Source organism: Echinops telfairi, unplaced genomic scaffold (assembly GCF_000313985.2).
Source record: "Echinops telfairi isolate 266 unplaced genomic scaffold, ASM31398v2 ScPeMD7_60;HRSCAF=208, whole genome shotgun sequence".
Classification (NCBI taxonomy): Eukaryota; Metazoa; Chordata; class Mammalia; order Afrosoricida; family Tenrecidae; genus Echinops; species Echinops telfairi.
In genome coordinates this window covers 44,246,385-44,267,861 of record NW_022103958.1, presented here as the reverse complement: position 1 = coordinate 44,267,861, position 21,477 = coordinate 44,246,385, and the positions used below count along the sequence as shown (strand labels likewise).

The 21,477-nt window shown below is 41.2% G+C and overlaps 1 protein-coding gene across 1 annotated transcript; it reads right to left on the bottom strand.

The window, feature by feature from the left end:
• Positions 1-8,333: 8,333 nt before the first annotated feature.
• LOC101662411 (olfactory receptor 10A3-like) lies at positions 8,334-9,278 on the bottom strand. The gene has a single exon (XM_004716399.1). It carries the CDS (start codon positions 9,276-9,278, stop codon positions 8,334-8,336), a length of 945 nt encoding a protein of 314 aa, XP_004716456.1.
• Positions 9,279-21,477: the final 12,199 nt, after the last annotated feature.

Genomic DNA, 21,477 nt, shown 5'->3' with positions numbered 1-21,477 from the left:
TCTATTTCTTAACAATGGATTTCTAATTGTATTTGGGTTTTTTAATCTTTTCATTGTAATTTGGGTGTAATTTTAAAGGCCAGATTTGTTTACCATTCAATAAATCACACACATTGTTACCTGTGTTTAGGCTCTTGCAATCCCAAAATAAAGATGTACTTTGAGAGGCACAGAAAGGGTTTTGTGATGAGAATTTCACTGAGAGACCCCTAGGAGGAAGAAAAACTTCCCCAGCCACCATAGTGAGTGTTGGTTTTTGTTTGGTTTGGTTTGGTTTTTACTTCCCTCTTGTAAACATGGGTTCTTAATCATTTACGTGGAAGAGATTGTCGGAAAAATTCCTGTGTTAGGGAGGGATCTTCTGCAGGGGTTAACAGGGGGTTCTGGGAAATGTAGTCCCAAAATAGCACATGGACTCTGCCCATGTTCGATTCAAACCACTACCTTCAATCCCTTGCCCTGTCTCACACGTTTTGATTAATTACATTGATTGCAATCTCCTCAAAATGTCACAGCACTCTTTCCACTTCCTCCCTTTCTTTTGCTATTTTCATTTGTCATTCTTTTCTGGTCTTTCCTGCCTTCTGAGCTTTATCCCTGAGCAAATGCTGCCTTTTGGTCTCATATGGTTGGTTTTTGTAGAGAGTTTACACCTCTCTGGTGTTATTGTTCACCTTATAGACCTTCTTGGCTGAAAGTTGAGGCATGTGAGTGGTTTAAAGGATAGAAAGGTGACTGAAATCCATAATCTTGGAGATTTCACCAATATCGATCTGATCAGTAAATCTGACCTTTTTCATTTTGAGTGTTGTACCCCATTGTTCTCTCACTCTACCCAGATCCACCAACCATGATCTCTTTCAGAACAGCTGGCTGTGGTAACTGGTCTCAGGCCATGGCCCACCAGTCCTTTGGGCTAATTGCTTCCATGTGTTGTTGTGTTTTTTTTTTTGTTGTTGTTGTTTTCTTCTTTCCTCTTTGCTCTAAATAGGAAGAGATCAATCATTGCACCTTAAATGGCTGCTTTTAAGATCTCATTTGCTACACGCCAAAGTAAAACGTTGTGGAATACACACACAGAAAAATATTTAAGTCATGAAAGTGGCTCACCCAATTGTAGAAGGGGTTAGGTCCAGTCTGGTGTAAGTCTGTGCATCAGATGTGAAGCTGGAAGCTTTTTCTGACTCTGCAGCATTGCTTGGCTGAAAACACAGCGAGGGGGATTTCTTTGAATTGCTCGTTTTCATGTGAGTTCCCTTCGATGGCCTTAAAGAGATGAATCTTGCAGAACTTGCCCCTTTGCAGATTACTGTGGGAGCTAGAGATGGTTGTTTGTCTTTTATTCCTCTGAAACTTGATATGTCTCTGATAAAAAGACTTGGGTGGAGTCCTGCCTTAACTCATGAAACCTTATTGAGTAATTTCCACATCTCATGCATTGCAAAACCAGTCATGTGTTGCTCTATAAAGGAAAGAGGGGGCCACTCTTGAAAGTTCCCAGAGTGATTTCCCCAGCAGAGCCCTTAAAAACTACCAGATTTTGCACAATCTAGCCTGAGAGCTTCTCTCAGAGTAGACTATGTATTAAGCTTTGTCTCAGGATGTTGCTAAGTAGAGTAGGACCAGATAAAATTGGATTACCACTAGAAACAGAGAGAGAAAAAACTCATACAGCAGCAATGCCTCCTTAGAGTCTCAGCCTCCAAGTTAAGTGTACCTCTTTATCCGCCTGGCTTTACCCAGTCCCAGGCATCTCCAAGACCCTAAGTACATATGCAGGTCTGAGGCTTATTGGCAGGGAGAAACTTGAAAACAAGAAGAAGCTTGGTTTTCTTATTGCATGAAGTAGCCAGCTGTAATATTTAACCCCAAGCTTAATATGTCACAGGTCATGGGTAAAGTAGGAATACTCTTACCCATAAGTACATGTCCCTCTCAGGGACAGACACCACCCACTCAGTGTTATGGGGATGGGAAGGAAATCTCTACCTTAATCATCTCTCAGCAACTTCACCGACTCCCTCTACCCCCATAAAACATGAGGGAGCATCATACAGTTCATGGAAAAAATGGAGTCAAAAGAGACTGGAACTTTTATAGATACCATACTTACTCAGAATAATAAAACAAAGGAAGAACTTAATGTAATTGCCGGCAAAATCCAAAACACTAGTGAATATTGATCAAAGATTCTTGATCTAGTATCATGGGTACATCTCAAGGCATCAGGGAGCCCTTGAATTGTTATCTAAAAATTTGGAAATATGAATGTTCCTTTTTCTGAAGAGTTTTTAATAGCAATGATGATATTTCTGTTCATAGCAGCCAATGCACAAAGAGAACCCTAGGGCCAGCCCCACTATGAGACCCATAGCGCTATGGATGACAACACTGGAGACACAGTGTGGGAATTGTGCCCAATCTAACCGCACCACATTGGGGCAAAACACACAGGATATACAACAGAGCAGCAAGGGGAGCAAAGCAATAAAGGCCCAGAGGAATCCCAAAAATACACTTCAGGGGCAGGGCTTAACACCTCATCAGACTTGATCAGAAAGCACTCATAAAGGTCAACAGACAGACCTGGAACTATTTATAGGCTTTTCTTTTTGTTGCTGTTGTTTGTTTGTTTGTTTTCATGTCTATCTAGATAAGCTAGGCAGGATAAACAATCCCGAGGAGAAAGCAACAGGACTGATGGTTCCAGGTGGACATGGGAGAGGGGAAGGTAGGGAAAGAAAGGGGGGAACCAACAAACCCAGGCACAAGGGAACAACAAGTGATCTAAAATCAGTGGTGAGAAAGGCATAGGATGCGTACATATGTAAATATGATATATATAATGATAGGGAAGCTGAAGAACTATTTACAGGCTTTTTTTGCATTGGTTTTTTGCTGCTGTGGTTAGTTTTCTTTTGTTGCTTTGTTTTGCTCTGTCTTGTTTTTTTGTGTGTGCATATTATTATCTCTACAGGTCTATCTACATAAGATGGGCTGGATAAATGATCGGGAGGAGAGAACAATGGGACCAATGAAGAGGGGGATGTGGGGGACAGGAAGTGATGTTAGGGACAAGAGGAAAGTAAAAGGAAATAGAGGAAAGAACTACAGATGGGCTTTGGGTCTCCACCCTGCACTCCCTCGCTCATTCACAATGATATGATTTTTTGTTCTTTGATGCCTGATACCTGATCCTACTGACACCTTGTGATCACACAGGCTGGTGTGCTTCTTCCACGTGGGCTTCGTTGCTTCTCGGCTAGAAGGGTGCTTGTTTACCTTCAAGCCTTTAAGACCCCAGACGCTATATCTTTTGATAGCCGGGCACCATCAGCTTTCTTCACCACATTTGCTTATGCACCCATTTGTCTTCAACGATTGTGTTGGGAAGGCGAGCATCATGAAATGCCAGTTTAATAGAGCAAAGTGTTCTTGCATTGAGGGAGTATTTGAGTGGATGCCCAATGTCCATCTGCTATCTTAATACTAAACCTATAAATATATGTACATAGATCTATTTCCACATCGTCATATATAAATATATTTACATATTGACATGCCTATATTTAGACCTCTATAAATGCCCTTTGTCTCCTAGTTCTTTCATCTATTTCCTTTTACTTTCCTCTTGTCCTGCTATCATGCTCAGCCTTCATTTGGGTTTCAGTAATTCCTCTCAGTTACATTGCCCCCTGTTAGGCCTCCTACACCCTCCTAGCCATCAATTTTGGATCACTTGTTGTTCCCTTGTCCCTGGGTTTGTTAACACCCACTTCCTTTCCTCCACCTCCCCTTCTCCCATGCCCCTCCTCCCCGGGAGCCATCCGTCCCATTGTTTTCTCCTCCCTGAGACCCTTCTGTAAGGGGATGTCCAGTGGCCAACAAATGGGCTTTGGGTCTCCACTCGGCACTCCCCACCTCATTTGCTGTACTATGATTTTTTTTGTTCTGATGATACCTGATAACTGATCCCATAACCCTACAGGGGACAACCTCTATTTCCTTTCACCTTCCTCTTGTCCCACTGTCATGCTCAGTCTTCCTTACATTGATCATTCCCTACCAGGCCTCCTACACCCTCCTCATCACCGATTTGGATCACTTGTTGTTCCCTTGTCCCTGGGTTCCCTAACACCTCTACCTTTCCCTACACCTTCCCCTCTCTCATGTCCCCCCGGAACTGTTGGTCCCATCGTTGTTTTCTCCTCCAGATTGTTCATCCAGCCTATCTTATTTAGACAGACCTGCAGAGATAATAACATGTACAGAAACAAGATAGAACAAACCAAGCAACAATATACAACAGAACAACAACAAGAAACCAATGACAAAAAAAAGACAAAACAAAACACAACAAGGAAGAAAAGCTTGTGGTTAATGCAAGGACTGTTTTTTGGCTTTTAGGTGTGTTTTCCAGTCCAGTCTGTTGGGGCACCACACCCTGGCCCCAAAATCATGTCTCATAGTGGGGTCAGCCATGTGGTCTTGTCTGTGGACTGGCTCCTCTGAGTGGGAACATCATCCTCAAGGCCTGGGGGCCAGGATGTGCTCCACCCTCACCTCCTCCCACTTCATCTGTTCCAGTGTGCTCTGATCAGATATGTCCCTCTCCAAGATCTGCAGATTCAGTGCCCTCCTCTGAAATAAATTCTTTTGGGGGTAGGGGCAAGTGTCCACATAGTTGGGATTGAAGCCAGCCCCTCAGACCTCTCCACTGGTTCTCTACACCAGCCTGCATGATCATGATGTGCTGAAGGGATCAGTTATCAGGCATCAAAGAACAAAAATATCATATCATTGTGTGCTCACCTCCCTGATACGATCACTGAAGACAAATGGGTGTATAAGCAAATGTGGTGAAGAAAGCTGATGGTGTCTGGCTATCAAAAGATATATCATCTGGGATCTTAAAGGCTTGAAGGTAAACAAGTGGCCATCTAGCTCAGAATCAACAAAGCCCACATGGAAGAAGCACACCAGCCTGTGTGGTCACGAGGTGTCGAAGGGATCAGGTATCAGGCATCATTAGAACCAAAAATCATATCATTGTAAAAAGGGGGTGGGGGGAATGTGGAGTGGAGACCCCAAGCCCATTTGTAGGCCACTGGACATCCCCTTACAGGAGGGTATCAGGGAGGAGATGAGCCATTCAGGGTGCAGTAGCAACGATGAAAAATACAACTTTCCTCTAGTTCCTAAATGCCCCCCCACCCCACCCCACTATCATAATCCCAGTTCTACCTTACAAATCTGGCTAGACCTAAGGATGTACACTGGTACAGATAGGAACTGGAAACACAGGGAATCCAGGGCGGATGATCCCTTCAGGACCAGTGGTATGAGTGGCGATACTGGGAGGGTAGAGGAAGGGTGGGTTGGAAAGGGAGAACCGATTACAAGGATCTACATATAACCTCCTCCCTGGGGGATGGACAACAGAAAAGTGGGTGAAGGGAGACATCGGACAGTGCAAGATATGACAAAATAATCATTTATAAATTATCAAGGGTTCATGAGGGAGTGGGGAGCAGGGAGGGAGGGGGAAAATGAGGAGCTGATGCCAGGGGCTTGGGGGGAGAGCAGATGTTTTGAAAATGATGAGGGCAATGAATGTACAAATGTGCTTTACACAATTGATTTATGTATGGATTGTGATAAGAGTTGTATGAGCCCCTAATAAAACGATTAAAAAAAAAAAAAGCATGGGTGTTACTATGAGAACTAAAGTGTACCTTACCCAAGCCACGGTATTTTTCAATAGCCTCATACACCTGTAAAATTTGATCATTGAATAGAAAAACTAAAGAAAAATCAATGCATTTGAATTGTGGTGCTGGCAAAGAATATGGACTGCCAAAAGAATGAGCAAATCTGCTTGGAAGAATGACCAGAATGTTCCTTAGGAGTAAGGATGGGCAGGCTTCATCTCCTGTACATTGGACACGATAATTGGACAGGCAGTTCTTGGAGAGGGACCTGATGCTCAATAAAGTAGCCAGCATCAAAAAGAAGAAGACCCTCGACAAGGTGGCTTGACACAGTGGCTTCCACAAGGGGCTCAAATGTGAAAACAAGTACAAAGATGGAGCAGGCCTGGAAGTTTCCTTCTGTTGTTCTTGGGGTCGCTGTGCGTCCGAGTCAACCCCAAGGCACCTAACAACAACCATGTCTAGGGTAGTCTTGTTGTGTGTCCCATTTTGTTTTTGTTGACTTGAAATTTTCCTAGAGTTATACTTCATATATTAACACATTTCAGTTATTAATGGATGCTTGCAGTTATTTTTTCTCATGTTGACTCATGCTACATCAGCAAATGAAAGTCTCCAAATTTTCACTCCATTCAAGTCATTAAGGGTTTATTTGGTGTGTGTGTGTGTGTGTGTGTGTGTGTGTGTGTGTATTTCTGTATTTGACCTTCAGATCCTAGTTAGTCGATTGTTTTAGTGTGAGAGCTCTGCTGAAACTTTCCTCCGTGGATGACCCTGGTGGCATTGGAAATACTGGTCACATAGTTTCCAGTATCACAACAAAACCCAAACAACTAAAGATAAGTGGTTGGAATGAACAAAGTTATAGGACCACTTTGTATTAACTAGAATAACAGAATTCTAAAACTATAGTCCAATATAATAGTGATCATTTCTATCCTTTCAGGTAATATCACATTTCAAAAATTCTTAGCATGTACATAAAAACACACACATGCACACACCTACGTTCTGAATTAATATGGCCTGATTTCTTATTATTGTTCTATAAGATATATTACCACTTCCAGCTTTTGTTTATCACTTAAGACAATGAAATCAGGAAAATGAATTTAGTGATCTTCTAAAGTCTATTGATGATTCAGTAAAGTATAAATGCTTCAAGGGCAAAACTGTTTCATTGATGCTTAAATCTACTTAGAAAATTAATTGTTTTCTCATGGAAACAGTTTATTCAATCAATGAATGACCACATGAACTAAAAAATAATTAAAAGAAAATCTATATTTGGCTCCCTTCTTTTGGTTGCTTGCTAGGTAAGTCTTATTTAATTAGCTCATTTGTTTTTCAGTTTTATAATTTCAAATTATAAAATGTTCAGAATATCAAAGGACTTGTCCAGTCATAGTCTTTTGACTGTTTGAAGACCTACTGAACAATATTATACAAAATTCAGCTATAATCCATATGATTTCAGACTTATGGTGAACTTTCCTTTTCTTCTTTTTTCCCCCCAGCAATCCAATGACATTTAAACCTTCTACAGCATATATGAGAAATCAAATATCTCACTATCAAGTGAATGACGGCTTCATATAGGGAATGTCCCTTACCGCCTATTACTTCCTGGAAACAGAAATCACCGGACTGCTAATTCCTTTGCTGTTGAGTCGGTGAGTGAGTTTCTCCGTTTGCTAGTAGCTGTTTAAAATAGGAATTAAGAATGAAATGTCTCCTCTGTTACAAATGTCTAATTATTTATTCTAGGAAAAATATACACAGCTATTAATATAACTCAAGGGAATAGAAAAATAGACACAATTTGGTAGTCATGCTTGTTTCTCTAAAGAACAAGATCATACATTCATTTAAATATTTTGTAGGTTACCTTTGCCTTATAAGTGAAATGTGACTAAAGTTTCCAAAACCAGTAGCCTATAAGTGAAAAGGATAACAGTGCCATAAATGATCTTTAAAAACCATCACGAGCTACTCTCCAGTTATGATATTGTATGAACCCTTTCTGAGGTACTCAAATAAAGTGTAGTTTAGGATTACAATCTCTGTAGGCCCTTGAACTAGAGCCAATGTAGTCTTCTCAATAAATACTGCTCTTTTCTCTCTAGCATGAGCCATATTTTACTGTCAAAGGAAAAACTCATCTCTTTATTTGATGGCTTCTTGGGAGAGCATGAATCTTCAAGTTAGTATGAACAATTCTGAAGTTATTGCAACAACTTTAAAAAATAATTTAACAATAGCTTTTAAAACTTGCCAACACATATTTGCTTTGACACACCAAAACAACTTTGTGGGAAAGAAATATTTTAACATTCTATGTGCTGACAAAAAACTAACTGCAGTACCTGGATGTCCATCACATGGTTGAAGAAACTGTGTTAGACCAATATTAAGAGTCTGTAAAGGCATAGACTGCTTTTGTCTATGAAAAAGAATAATGACATTAATACTTAAATATGCCCCGGATATATTATCAAACATGGAGATTTAGCCAATTAAAAATATTCATACAAAGATAAATAATCTTTTTTTTGCTGTTTATTAGTTTTAAATAGAGGGCGGTTGGGTAGAAATCCAATACCGCATGGCTACTCAAGACAGTCAGACTGTGTGTGAAACCACTTTTCTTCGCCATAATTTCATGAAAGCTCTTTTCATCTCACTGTTTCGCAAGCTGTAGATCAGTGGATTGAGCAGAGGGGTGAGCAGTGAGTAAGCCAGGGACATCAGCTTCTTGGTTTCTGGGGAGTAGTTGGATTTGGGTTGTAAATAGGTCATACTGGCTGTGCCATAAAAGAGGGTCACAGATGTGAGGTGAGAGGCACAGGTGGAAAAGGCCTTTTGCCGCCCAGTGGCCGATGGCATCTTCAAGATGGCAGAGAGAATTCGAACGTAGGACAAGAGGATCAACACGAAAGGAACCAGAATAATTAAAACGGTGCCTGTGAAGGCATAGATTTCAAACAAGAAGGTGTCTGCACATACCAGCTCTAACACTGGAGGGGTTTCACAAGACAGATGATTAATTTCATTGGGGCCACAGAATGGGAAACTAAACACCCATGGGGTTTGTACGGTAGTCATTGAGAAACCTAAGGCCCACGAGAATGTAACTAATTTCATAAAAACCCTTTTGTTCATAATCATCGGGTAGCTCAGAGGATGACAAATGGCCGCAAACCGGTCATAGGCCATTGCCCCCAGGAGAAAACATTCAGTCCCACCAAACAGAAGAATGAAATACATCTGTGTAAAACAGGCAGCGAAAGAAATGGTCGCCTTCTCCGTGGAGAGCACCGCCAGCATCTCAGGCATAATGACCGCACTGAAACTCACTTCCACCACCGACAAGTTCTGGAGGAACAGGTACATGGGGGCCTGAAGGCTCTGGTCCAGGGAGATGACCACTATGATGACAGCATTTCCTACCAACGTCACCACATAGATAACCAAGAAGATGCCGAAGAGCTGCTCTTGGAGTTCAGGGAAGTTAGAAAAACCCAAGAGGATGAATTCAACCACAGAGCTTTGGTTGTACTTTTTCATTTCAGTAGCAGCGCATATGGTGCTTATGACCAGAGTACATAAATGAAGACGCCATCGTGCGATCTCGGAGCGCTCACATCTACAGCCTCCTGGTGAACTCTCGACAGATGTAAAGACAAACCCATCATGTCACAGATTCAAGTCGGCGATTTGGAGCGTGACCAATTACTCAATTAGTGAATCTTTTTAATATAAAGCAAGAAGTAAAGAATTCAGAAATTTTGTCTGAAAATTACAAAACAGTAGTAGGGTTTAATAGATAGTTGTATACTACATCGTTCCACTACTAAATGTATTCTTTTCTTTATTCAATAAATTCTTAAAAGGAACATGAATAATTTATAGCAGTCTGTATCCTATAATTGATATATCATCTTTCTTCTCCAATTATATATAAATACGGAATTTAAGACCACGAAAGTGTTAAAAAATTTTAAAAACATATACCAAATATTCTTGTAGCAATCTAGTAATCAAAATTACAGCAAAGTTGATATGTATTTATTATAAATATTGGTTAGGGTAAAAACACCTGTGTCAAGAGAACGTCAAGAAATTCATGGGAAAATTAAAAAATGGAATTAAAAGACAAAAATTTTTTCAGTGAACTATTTGAAGCTCACTCATAATTGGACAAATGTGACAACATTCTGTAGAAACAAGCAAAGGGGCTTTGGTTCAGTTTTACATGTACTTACCTTGCAGAGATGGGAAATACCTAAGGCCATTCTTTTCTTTTTTTTTTTTTTAACATTTTATTAGGGGCTCATACAACTGTTATCCCAATCCATACACACATCAATTGTGTAAAGCGCATTTGTACATCGTTTCTCAAAACATTTTCTCTCCATTTAAACCCCCGACATTAGGTCCTCATTTTTCCCCTCCCTCCCCGCTCCCCCCTCCCGCATGAGCCCTTGATAGTTTACAAATGGGTATTTTGTCATATCTTGCCCTGTCCGACTTCTCCCTTCATCCACTTTTTGGTTGTCCGTCCCCCAGGGAGGAGGCCACACACAGTTCCATGCAATTGGTTCCCTCTTTCCTACCCACTCTCCCTCCACCCTCCCTGTTTTGCCACTCACACCACTGGTCCTATAGGGCTCATCCATCCTGGATTCCCTGTATTTTCAGTTCCTATCTGTACCAGTGTACCTCCTCTGGTCTAGCCAGACTTGCAAGGTTGAATTCGAGTCGTGGTAGTGGGAGCGGGGAGGAAACCTTTAGGAACTAGAGGAAGGTTGTATTTCTCATCATTGTTACATCGCACCCTGACTGGCTCATCTCCTCCCCGAGACCCCTCTGCAAGGGGATCTCCAGTGGCCTACTAATGGGCTTTGGATCTCCACTCCACACTCCCCCCATCATTCACTATGGTAAGATTTTTTGTTCTGATGATGCCTTACACCTGATCCCTTCGACACCTCGTGGTTGCATAGGCTGGTGTGCTTCTTCCATGTGGGCTTTGTTGCTTCTGAGCTTGATGGCCGCTTGATTACCTTCAAGCCTTTAAGACCCCAGACACTATACTTTTTGATAGCCGGGCACCATCAGCTTTCTTCACCACATTTGCTTATGCACCCATTTGTCTTCAGTGATCCGTTCGACACCCCGTGATCACACAGGTTGATATGTTGAAGGCCATTATTTTCTATGGCCTTTCTTTGTGATCGTCATGGATTTCCAAACAAGAAGACCATTTTTCTGGTTGTGTGGACCTGTGATTTAAAACGTGTCTCCCTCTTCCTGCGTTCACCTCATCAGAAAGTTTATGTAATCATTAATCACTGATAAATACCGCGTGAGCATCTACCATTTTGGGGACTCTGCACTTGCAGGCATACATTTGGACCCTGAACCCAACAGAGAGGTTTTCCCTGAAGCAATGCTACATAAAATGATATCCCACTCTTTACTCAGGTCTTGCTAATGCCTACCTCTCATACTCTGGTATATATTTGTTGTGTGTTTGTGTATCATACATATATCAATTGTTATATATCAATCACTATATATCCTATATTATCTTATATATTGATGTGTACCTATATATGTTTCTATATATGTATGTGTTTATATGTATATCAAGAAAGATGAAGCTTTCTACTCCCTTAAAGAATTACAATCTCAGAAACCCCAAAGGGCAGTTCTACCCTGTCCTAGGGTCACTATGAGTCAGAATTGATTCAGTGGCAGTTAGTTTTTTTTTTAATATCTCTATCACTATATATATGTTTGTGTGTGTATATATTATAAATATGCAATATATTCACAGTGCTTACAAGAGCACCTGGTCCATAATACCTGATAAACCAGTAATTGTTGAATAAATAACTATAAGCCAAAAATTGTTGAAAAATGAATATAAAATTTAGCAAAGTTCAGACTCTTCCTGGTGAAATAAAGTATCTGAAAAATAAGTAAAGCCAATAAGCTACTATCTTGGGAATCATGATAAGTGCTTCAGAAATGCAAAGGAAAGAAAGGTTGCCCCTCAGCAGTGAGCAAAGGTGAGAGAGCGTGATCACCAGATGTGGTGGGTAGAAATGTCTTTAGACAGAAGAAAAACAGCATGAAAAGGAAGACTAACTTGCCCAAGTCAAAAGTTAGTGGGTGGGAGGGAGGGGAAGAAATGAGCTGACACCAAGGGCTCAAGCAGAAAGCCGGTGTTGTGAGAATGATGAAGTCAACATATGTACTAATGTGCTGGACACAAATGATGTATGTACAGATTGTGATGAGTTGCATGAGCCCCTAATAAAATGATTATTTAATAATAAAAAATAAATAAATAAAAGTTTGTGGATGACATCTAAGCATAGAATGGTGATGCTTGAAAATAAGTAGAATTTCACAATAGGACATAGGAATTCAGAAGTTAAACATATGTTTTGTTGGGTTATCACATTAGCAAGTAATAGAGGGCAAGTTGACTTATTCCTAAATGATGTTTACCAGAGACACCTTGTCAAATAAAATGCATATATTAACTATAATAATTATATTTCAGATGGCAAAAATATAATATTAATAAAATAGATTCATAAGCTCAAATATTTCAAGCCCATTTCCAATGGGTGGGGGGAGAAAGACTAGTATGTGTTCAGTGTCAAATGCAGTAACACCTTCAAAAACCAGAAACTGTATAAGGTAAAATTCTGTCAGAGAAGGGAAATGTTTCTACCAAGATGGATGATAGACAAGTGATCAGACTGCACCCTAGCATAGACCAAAACCTGTGAGGCCCAGAAACCCTGGCAAGCCTATCAAGTTCTGGATCTTGCAGGTTTCACTGTTTCTAAAAGCAGGTTTTAAAATTAGAAAAGGTAGAGTTTCAGATAAGAATATAAAATCCATGCTATAGAACGAAATCAAAGTTCTGCCATCCTGCTAAGTAAAGAGTAACTGACCACGAATACTCCATCTTCCCTTATAAGCAGAAGGCCCTAGCTGCCTTGAGTTACTCTGCTTATGTCAGGGCAGATCACTCCCTTCTTTGGTACGGAATTCTCTTCCAGTTGTAAACCAGAAAGATGATGATTAAAGCAAGCAAAGTGCTTATAGGTTAATTACTGCCCAAAATTTTCTCTGAAAACAGAAGAGAAATTGACTATCATGCCTCAAATTCAAAGGTTTTCCGGTTTTTTTTATTTGAATATTTCAGCTGTGGCTACTGATTCCTGAGCCATCTCTTCAAATGCATCTCCGATTATTGATGAGGACAACTGTAAATAGAAAGCATGCTAACTGGGACTCAATTTGAATTTTCATCTTCTTACCTATTGACTCTGTCCGTATCTTTGATTTTCATACTATTTCATTCAAAGTTTTACCTCTAATCAAAAGCCACCATCTCATGAATCAAATCCAATGTCTCAATGCACTGGTTCTGGAACATTATATGATAGTGAATCACATGCCCTGGAGAATTCCTCTCTGCAGACTTTGCAGTCACATTGTACACACCTTTCTGTGTTATTGTATGGTAAACACTAACTTTAGCTATCCCTCAGCCATTATCATTCCGTGTCATCAATGTGGAGCACTACTCTTTAAAATTCTGCAGGGGATAAATATACTTCACACAAGAGACTCAATTCACCTGACATCTCCCAATAGGGTGTGAGAGAGAAGGTCTCATGAGAAGAGAAAGGTTCTTAGACTGGGAGAGAGTTAGGTGAGAGGGGGAACAAACACAGGCAAACTAGAATTGGATGGAATTAGCAGTGTGTGCCATGACAGGAAACAAGAGAAGTAGATTCAAGCAGACTTGTAGTAAACCTGCATACTCTTAGAACATTGTATCTTTTGAAAATGGTACTGTTGGATAGGACCAGTGGTGTGAGTGTCAAAACAGGGAGGGTAAAGGGAGAAGGGGTAGGAAAGAGGGAACCGATTATATGGAACTGTGTGTGACCTCCTCCCTGGGGGACAGACAACCGAAAAGTGGATGAAGGAAGACGTCGGACAGGGCAAGAAATGACAAAATACCCATTTATAAACTATCAAGGGCTCATGCGGGAGGGGGGAGTGGGGAGGGAGGGGAAAAATGAGGACCTAATGTCGGGGGTTTAAATGGAGAGAAAATGTTTTGAGAATGTACAAATGCGCTTTACACAATTGATGTGTGTATGGATTGGGATAACAGTTGTATGAGCCCCTAATAAAATGTTAAAAAAATAAAATAAAATAAAAAAAGAAAATGGTACTGTTGGTTAAGCAGACATCTAGCTGCGAAGTCAATGGTTCAAACCCATCACCTGCTCCAAGGGAATAAGAAGAGGCTATCTACTCCATTACAGTTTGATGGCCTCAGATATGATCCTATACCATTTTATGGCCTCATACACTGAAATCGTATGAGGGAAATGGTCATTAGAGTTGATTTCATAATTAGAGTTGTTTAATTTAAAGTAAAAAGATCAGACTAGCTGCTTGCCTTTAAGCATCCGTTATGTCATCAACAATTTTATTACTCTCACAGAATATATGTGAGAATCAAGAGACCCAGCTCCATCTAAAGTGGCGTAAGCAATAAGTAAAATGTATTCGTTTAATTCCAGACAAGTATAGGAATAGATTAATCTTTGAGCTAGGCTGTATCCAGAAATCAGACAAAGACGTCAGGACCTAGTTTCTTTTTCTACTTATAACTGCTTTCCCAGAATAGGTTCCACCATCAAAGAATCTCTCCCTTCCAGATGCCATCATTCATGACAGTGAGATTAAACACCTGTGATGGTTAAGTTTGCGTGTCAGGTTGATTGGACCATTATTTTCAGTCACACACACACACACACACGTGTGTGTTACTGGTTTTGCTTGTCTAGAGAGCCCAGTTTAAGACATGTGATTCTAGAGCAGTGGTTCTCAACCTGTGGGTCATGACCCCTTTGGGGGTCAAATAACCATTTCACAGGGGTCTCCCGATTCATAACAATAGCAAAATTACAGCTATGAAGTAGCAACAAAAATAATTTCATAGTTGGGGATCACCACCACATGAGGAATTGTCTGAAAGGGTTGCAGTATGAGGAAGGTTGAGAACCACTGTTTTAGAGGAACAATATTCAAAGGATGAGTTTCTAATTGGTGCTCGAGACTGATGAGTGTGAAAGGTACTCATGACTCTGCCTCCATTGGTCAACGGGTGCTGCGAATCCATGGCACAAGATGGCAAGATTAATTATCAAAATGTCGCTACCAATAGATCAAGTATTAGTGAGAAGTGGGCCTTTGGGTGACTGCATGACTCATACTTTTCTGCAGTTTTGTCAGAATGAGAAGTATAGAGAAGTTAGTTGGTTGGTCCTACTTACAATGGACTATATAAAGACAAATGAAGCATCCGGATTGGAGAGAAACTTATCAACAACCTTCAATATGCAGATAACACAACCTTGTTTGCCAAAAACAAGTAGGACTTGAAGCACTTACTGGTTGAAGAGCAGGGACGGCAGCCTTCAGTAGTGATTACAGTTCGAATAGACAATATCAGAATAAATAGAGAAGAGATCACAGCTGTCGAGGATTTCCTTTTGCTTGGCTCCACAATCAATTTGATGGGAGTAGCAGTCAAGAAATCAAATGACTCAGTGCGTTAGTCAAATGTGCTTCACAAGCTGTCTTTAAAGTGCTCAAGAGCAACGATGTCACTTTGAAGAATACAGTGTGCCTGGTCCAAGCCATGGTATTTTCAATCACCCAATGTGCATGTGAACGTGGAACAAGGAATAAGGACGGCTGCAGAAGAACTAATGCATTTGAATTACGGTGTAAGAGAAGAATATAGAAAATTCTGTGAACTGCCAGAAGAATAAACAAATCTGTTGTAGAAATACAACCAGAATGCTCCTTAGAATGGAAGATGGGGAGGCTTTGTCTCATGTACTTTGGACGTATCAGGAAAGACCAGTCCCTGGAAAGGTACATAACGCTTGGTAAAGTGGAAGATCAGTGAAAAAGAGGAAGACTATCCAGGGACAGATTGATATGGTGTCTGCAACAATGGGCTCAGACCTAATTGTGAGAATGTCCAAGGACCAGGCCATCTTTTGTTCTCTTGTGCACAGGGTCACTCTGACTCAACGCGTCTACTAACAACAGCAGTGCGAGACCCCATGGTGGAAGATAAAGATGAGCTCCGGGCTTAGAGTCACAGCTCCAGGACTGCTCAGCGACCCCAGCGTTTTCACTTATGCCCTGAGAGAGAGCTGGAAGTGCTGAAAGCCCAATCCAGAGTGGCTGGATTACAATGTCAAGTGAACTTCCAACTTCAAATGGTGTCTGAAGTTAAAGTGAGGATGTTGATTGGCAAGAAGTGGGATCATGAAACGTGGGATGGTAATGTGTGTTTAGAAAACCAGGAAGCTAGGAACATTGAACCCCTAAATTTTATTTACTATATGTGCTGCTGAAGCAAGCACAGAACCCCTAATTTTTTTAAATTAAATAATCATTTTTATTAGGGGCTCATACAACTCATCACAATCTGTACATATGTCATTTGTGTCCAGCACATCAGTACATATGTTGACTTCATCATTCTCACAACACCCGCTTTCCACTTGAGCCCTTGTTGTCAGGCCATTTTCCCCCTCCCTCCCCGCTCTCCCCTCCACCCGAACCCCTGATAAATTATTATTATTTTATCATATCTGACCCCACAACGTCTCCCTCACCCACTTCTCCGCTGTCCGTCCCCCAGGGAGGAGGCCATATGTAGACCTTGTCATCTGTTCCCCCTTTCTCCCTCTCCTTCCCTCCACCCTCCCGCCATCACCACTCTCTCCACTTGTCCTGGGGGGTTCATCTGTCCTGGGTTCACTGTATTTCCAGTTCCTATCTGTGCCAGTGCACATCCTCCGGTCCAGCCAGATATGTAAGGTAGAATTGGGATCATGGTAGTGGGGGAGAGGAAGCATTTAAGATCTAGAGGAAATTTGCATATTTCATCGTTACTACACTGCACTCCGATTTGCTCCTCTCCTCCCTGCAACCTTTCTGCAAGGGGATGTCCAATTTCCCCCGGATGGGCCCTGGGTCCCCACTCTGCATTCCCCCTCATTCACAATGTTATGATTTTTTTCTTTTTTTTGGTCTTTGACGCCTGATCCCTGATCCCTTCACCACCTTGTCATCTTACAGGCTGGTGTGCTTCTTCCATGTGGGCTTTGTTGTTTCTTAGTTAGATGGCCCCTTGTTTATCTTCCAGCATGTGGAACCCCAGATTCTGTGTAATTTGACAGCTTGGCACCATCAGCTTTCTTCACCACATTTGCTTATGTACCCGCTTTGTCTTCAGCATTCATGTCAGGGTAGGCTGGTGTGCTTCTTCCTTGTGGGTTTTGTTGTTTCTTAGCTAGGTGGCCGCCTGTTTGTCTTCAAGCCTTTAAGACCCCAGATGCTGTATCATTTGATAGCTGGGCATCATCTGCTTTCTTCACTTTTGCTAATGCACCCCCTTTGTCCTCAGCGATCTAGTAGAAGTAGGCTGGTGTGCTTCTTCCGTGTGGGTTTTGTTGTCTCTTAGCTAGATGGCCGCCTGTTTGTCTTCAAGCCTTTAAGACCCCAGATGCTGTATCATTTGATAGCTGGGCACCATCTGCTTTCTTCACCAATTTTGCTAATGCACCCCCTTTGTCCTCAGCGATCTAGTAGAGGTAGGCTGGTGTGCTTTTTCCGTGTGGGTTTTGTTGTCTCTCAGCTAGATGGTACTTGTTTATCTTCAGGTCTTTAAGGCTTCAGGTGCTATATCTTTTGGTAGCTGAGCACCATCAGCTTTCATCACCACACTTGCTTGTGCACCCATTGTCTTCAGTGACTTCAGGTGTTGTATCTTTTGGTAGCCAAGCATCATCCGCTTTCTTCACATTTTCTTGTGCACCCATTGTCTTCAGCGATCATGCCAGGCAGGTGAGCATCTCAGACTGCCAAATTGTTAGAACAAAGTAGAACCCCTAAATTTTATTAAATCACTCTAGGCATCAGAATCAGCTCTCTTACTCACGTCTGATGGGATTAGTCTTGCTGTGTTAGATAAATCTTCTTCTAAAATATCATTTGAGGCAAAACCGGGGACATTGCCTGAGACAAATGCCTTCTAAGACATTGTTAAATGTTCCCACGACCCACTCCCAATACTCATTGTTGCTTCTAGCTTTATAACTAGACTTTAAAGGCCCAGCAACCCAAAAAAAATGACATAAAAAGTTGGTCCCAGGATAAGGTACACTAAACTCCAAAAGCACTTCTTGATTTTTCTAATATGAACCCTCAGAAACCTTGACAAGATTTTATAATATTACAGTCAGAAACCTGGAAAGTAGCTGGAATCGCTGCTAAGGGGGTAGGTTAATGGCACCAGGAATACCTGGTTGCATCAGTCTCAGTTACTGATCTGAGTCCACTCATTCAGGGTTTCAGCTTGAGATGTCGGGAAGGGATTGCAGTTTATCTAGTTGGCTCATTGATTATGCAGGGACCCACACTAAATTAAAGAACCAAGCCTGCCTTAGTATACTGTAGAAGAAGGTATTTGAAAGTTTAAGGAAATTGGCATGTGAGAATTCATTTACCAGGTTAGACTCATAGACCCATGCAAGAAATGGCCATGTTACATACCTTTTAAAACAAGGGAGAGGAATGAATTTGTGAAGGAAACCCCAGAATGCTTGAAGGCTGCTGTAATTACCATTTTACTTAAGTCTAATTTGGCTTGAACTTCTATAAGTGAATTAGGACTTCTAGCAGCATTGGTTCTGATTGGACCACATAGTGGTAGGTTTGGGGTGGCAGCACGTAATCATCTGAGACAAGGCTGCTGTATTTACCATAATGAATGGCAGAGTCAAAAGTAGAAATCAGAATATTCTAACTTATATGGGCTGACGGCATTGGCTACTTATGTGTAGATAGAAGTAAAATAGATGGAAAAACCTTCTAAATTGTCACTTGATCTGTATATTTGAAGAATTGCAGGTCAAGTGAAGAGAAGTCAAACTTAAATAGAGAATCACAGGTTCTCAATCAGTTCTCAGACTTGAGCCAGTTAACAGACCCAAACCACCTGAAAGACCCAACTACATAACCAAAAATGCTTACAGTTAATCTTTCTCTCAGAGCTTCCCCCAAAAGATCGATGACCTTCTCCTACAGTGACGGTTCATTGGTAAAAGGAAATAATCGACCAGATGAGGCATTACTGGACACCCTATCTGAACTGACTGCCAAAAGAATAACAGCTTTATCTGGGAGAACTACACCCAGAGTGCTCCGTAGGCTTGAGAATGGCAAGTCTTGTCTCACATACCTTGGACATCATATCAGCAGAGACCAGTTCCCGGAGAAGGATATCATGTTTGGCAGAGAGCCAGAGTAAAGAGGAAAACTCTCAACATGATAAACCTACGCAGGGGCCGAAACAACGTGTCTGAACATAACAATTCTGGGGATGACACGGGTCCAAGCAGTGTTTTAAACTATCGTAAAATAGGATCACTACGAATCACTATCTAGTGACAGCACTCGACACCAAGTTATATTACCTGGTAATATCACTGCAGCTGCTGTTAATCCTTACTGGTGGCAATCCCATGAATATCAAAGTCGAGCTAGGCTCCCTGGAACTTTCAGGGGCTGATTTCTCATGTGTAGATTGGCAAGCCTTTTCATCCATGATGTCTATCGATGGACTTATACCAACACCTTTAGGCTAGGAACTGATCACATTAACCATGTGCATTGCCCAGTGATTCCTTATTACATATTAAAAGGGCTAGCCACCATGGAATATTGAATTTTAAAATTATTCATTCTGGGAAAGGACTTAAAAATATTGTGGTTAAAGGACCCAAGAAAATAACAACTAGTAATCACATTTCCCATTTTATTAAAAAAAAAAGAGAGAGAGAAAGGTGGGAAGAATGAAGAGAAGTGGGGAAGGAAGAAAGAAGAGGAAGAATGATTCATTGTTTATAAAATTTGGGGAATTTTTGGTCTACAAAGAAAAATTAGTCAAAAGACTTCAAAAACATCGTTCTACAAGGGGGTTAGGGGAACAGCATTGCTCTCAACAAAGATTTTTAAAGAAAGTTTCATTTATTCCCTGATCACTAACAATAGATGTATATTTGGCACATACAAATATTGTTCTGGATTATAATCTGTGTGAGTTCATGAGCAATAACCAGTTTTCTCATCCCCTAAAAGGAGCCACAATTTTTATTTATTTATGAAACAGGTTTTCATTCCAGAAGTAAAACCATCTTGTATCTGTCAGCCACTGGAAGCAAGTAAGTCTGAAGTAATTACAGCCGTTCTGAAAAAGAATTCTGTGGGCCACTTTTTTATAGCATACCTGTGAATTGTCCACCTGTCTTGCTATAGAAATCTATCACATAGTTAAAATTCATCAGGACGTGCAAACCTATGGGACAAGGCATTTATTGAAATCGTGTCTTTTTTTTTTTCTGCAGCCCCCGCTGATGGTTTATCGTTCTTAAAACGTGGATCCAGTGGGCCAGGGGCACTGTCAGGATGCTTAGGGTAGCAAATAGAGAGGGACAGCCAATATTACACACTTCCAAGGAGAATACCTGAACATACTCTGGGAGCTGCTGTGAAGCATTGCCTGCATGGCAGCACTCAAGTGACGACCTGTATACAACATGAAGAAATGGTTGCATCATATAGTATCACCCCCTCCCCCACCCCCGCCAGCTGTCCGCCCCTTGGACTGTGGTGCCTTGCGTGCTGCTCTGATGCTGGAAGCTGTACCGTTGGTATATCGAAGATCAATAGTAACCCTCATGTACACCACTGCCTAGGACAGGCTCGAAAGAAAGCTGTGGTGATCTTCTTCCAATAATTCACCAATGAAGATATTTTCTAGCATAGTTCTAGGCAATAAGCCCCGAGGTGAAATGGTATTCTACACTAGCCACAAAAAGGAACCGAAACACACCGTGATCGAGAAGACGGTCTAGAACCAGGCAAGTTTCGTTCTGTTAGCCTGAAGGTGGTGTTGAGCCAGCGCCTACTCCACAGCAGCACGTGCTGGAAAGAGCAACAGCTGAGTCTGTGAGAATGAATGATCACCGTTATTATTGAAAAAGAGGCATTCCTACCTTGGAGCACCAGCCGAAGTCTGGTCCCTCTCTCCCTGTGTAGATATAAACAAAACCCTCCCTGTGGGTAGGTTAGGGTAGGGTAGAAAGGGGAACTGATTACCAGGATCTGCATATAACTTTCTCCCTCGGGGACGGACAACAGAAAAGTGGGTGAAGGGAGACGTCAGACAGTATAAGATATGACAAAATAATGATTTATAAATTATCAAGGGATCATAAGGGAGGGGACGCGGGGAGGGAGGGCAAAAAAATGAGGCGCTGATGCCAGGGGCTTAAGTGGAGAACAAATGTTTTGAGAATGAGGGTAACAAAGGTACAAATGTGCTTTATACAATTGATGTATGTATGGATTGTGATAAGAGTTGTATGAGCCCCCAATAAAATGATTTTTTTTTAAAGAAGGAAAAGAAAAAGGGGCTACCCCATAGATGGCAGAAAACCTGCAGAATGCAGCAATGAAACATACCCAAACAAAGAAGGGGATAGGTGCTCACCATTTTTAACATTTAAATAGAGTGCAGTCACCAGGGACCAAAGAGCGCATGATTTGTGTGTGTTTTTTTAAACAG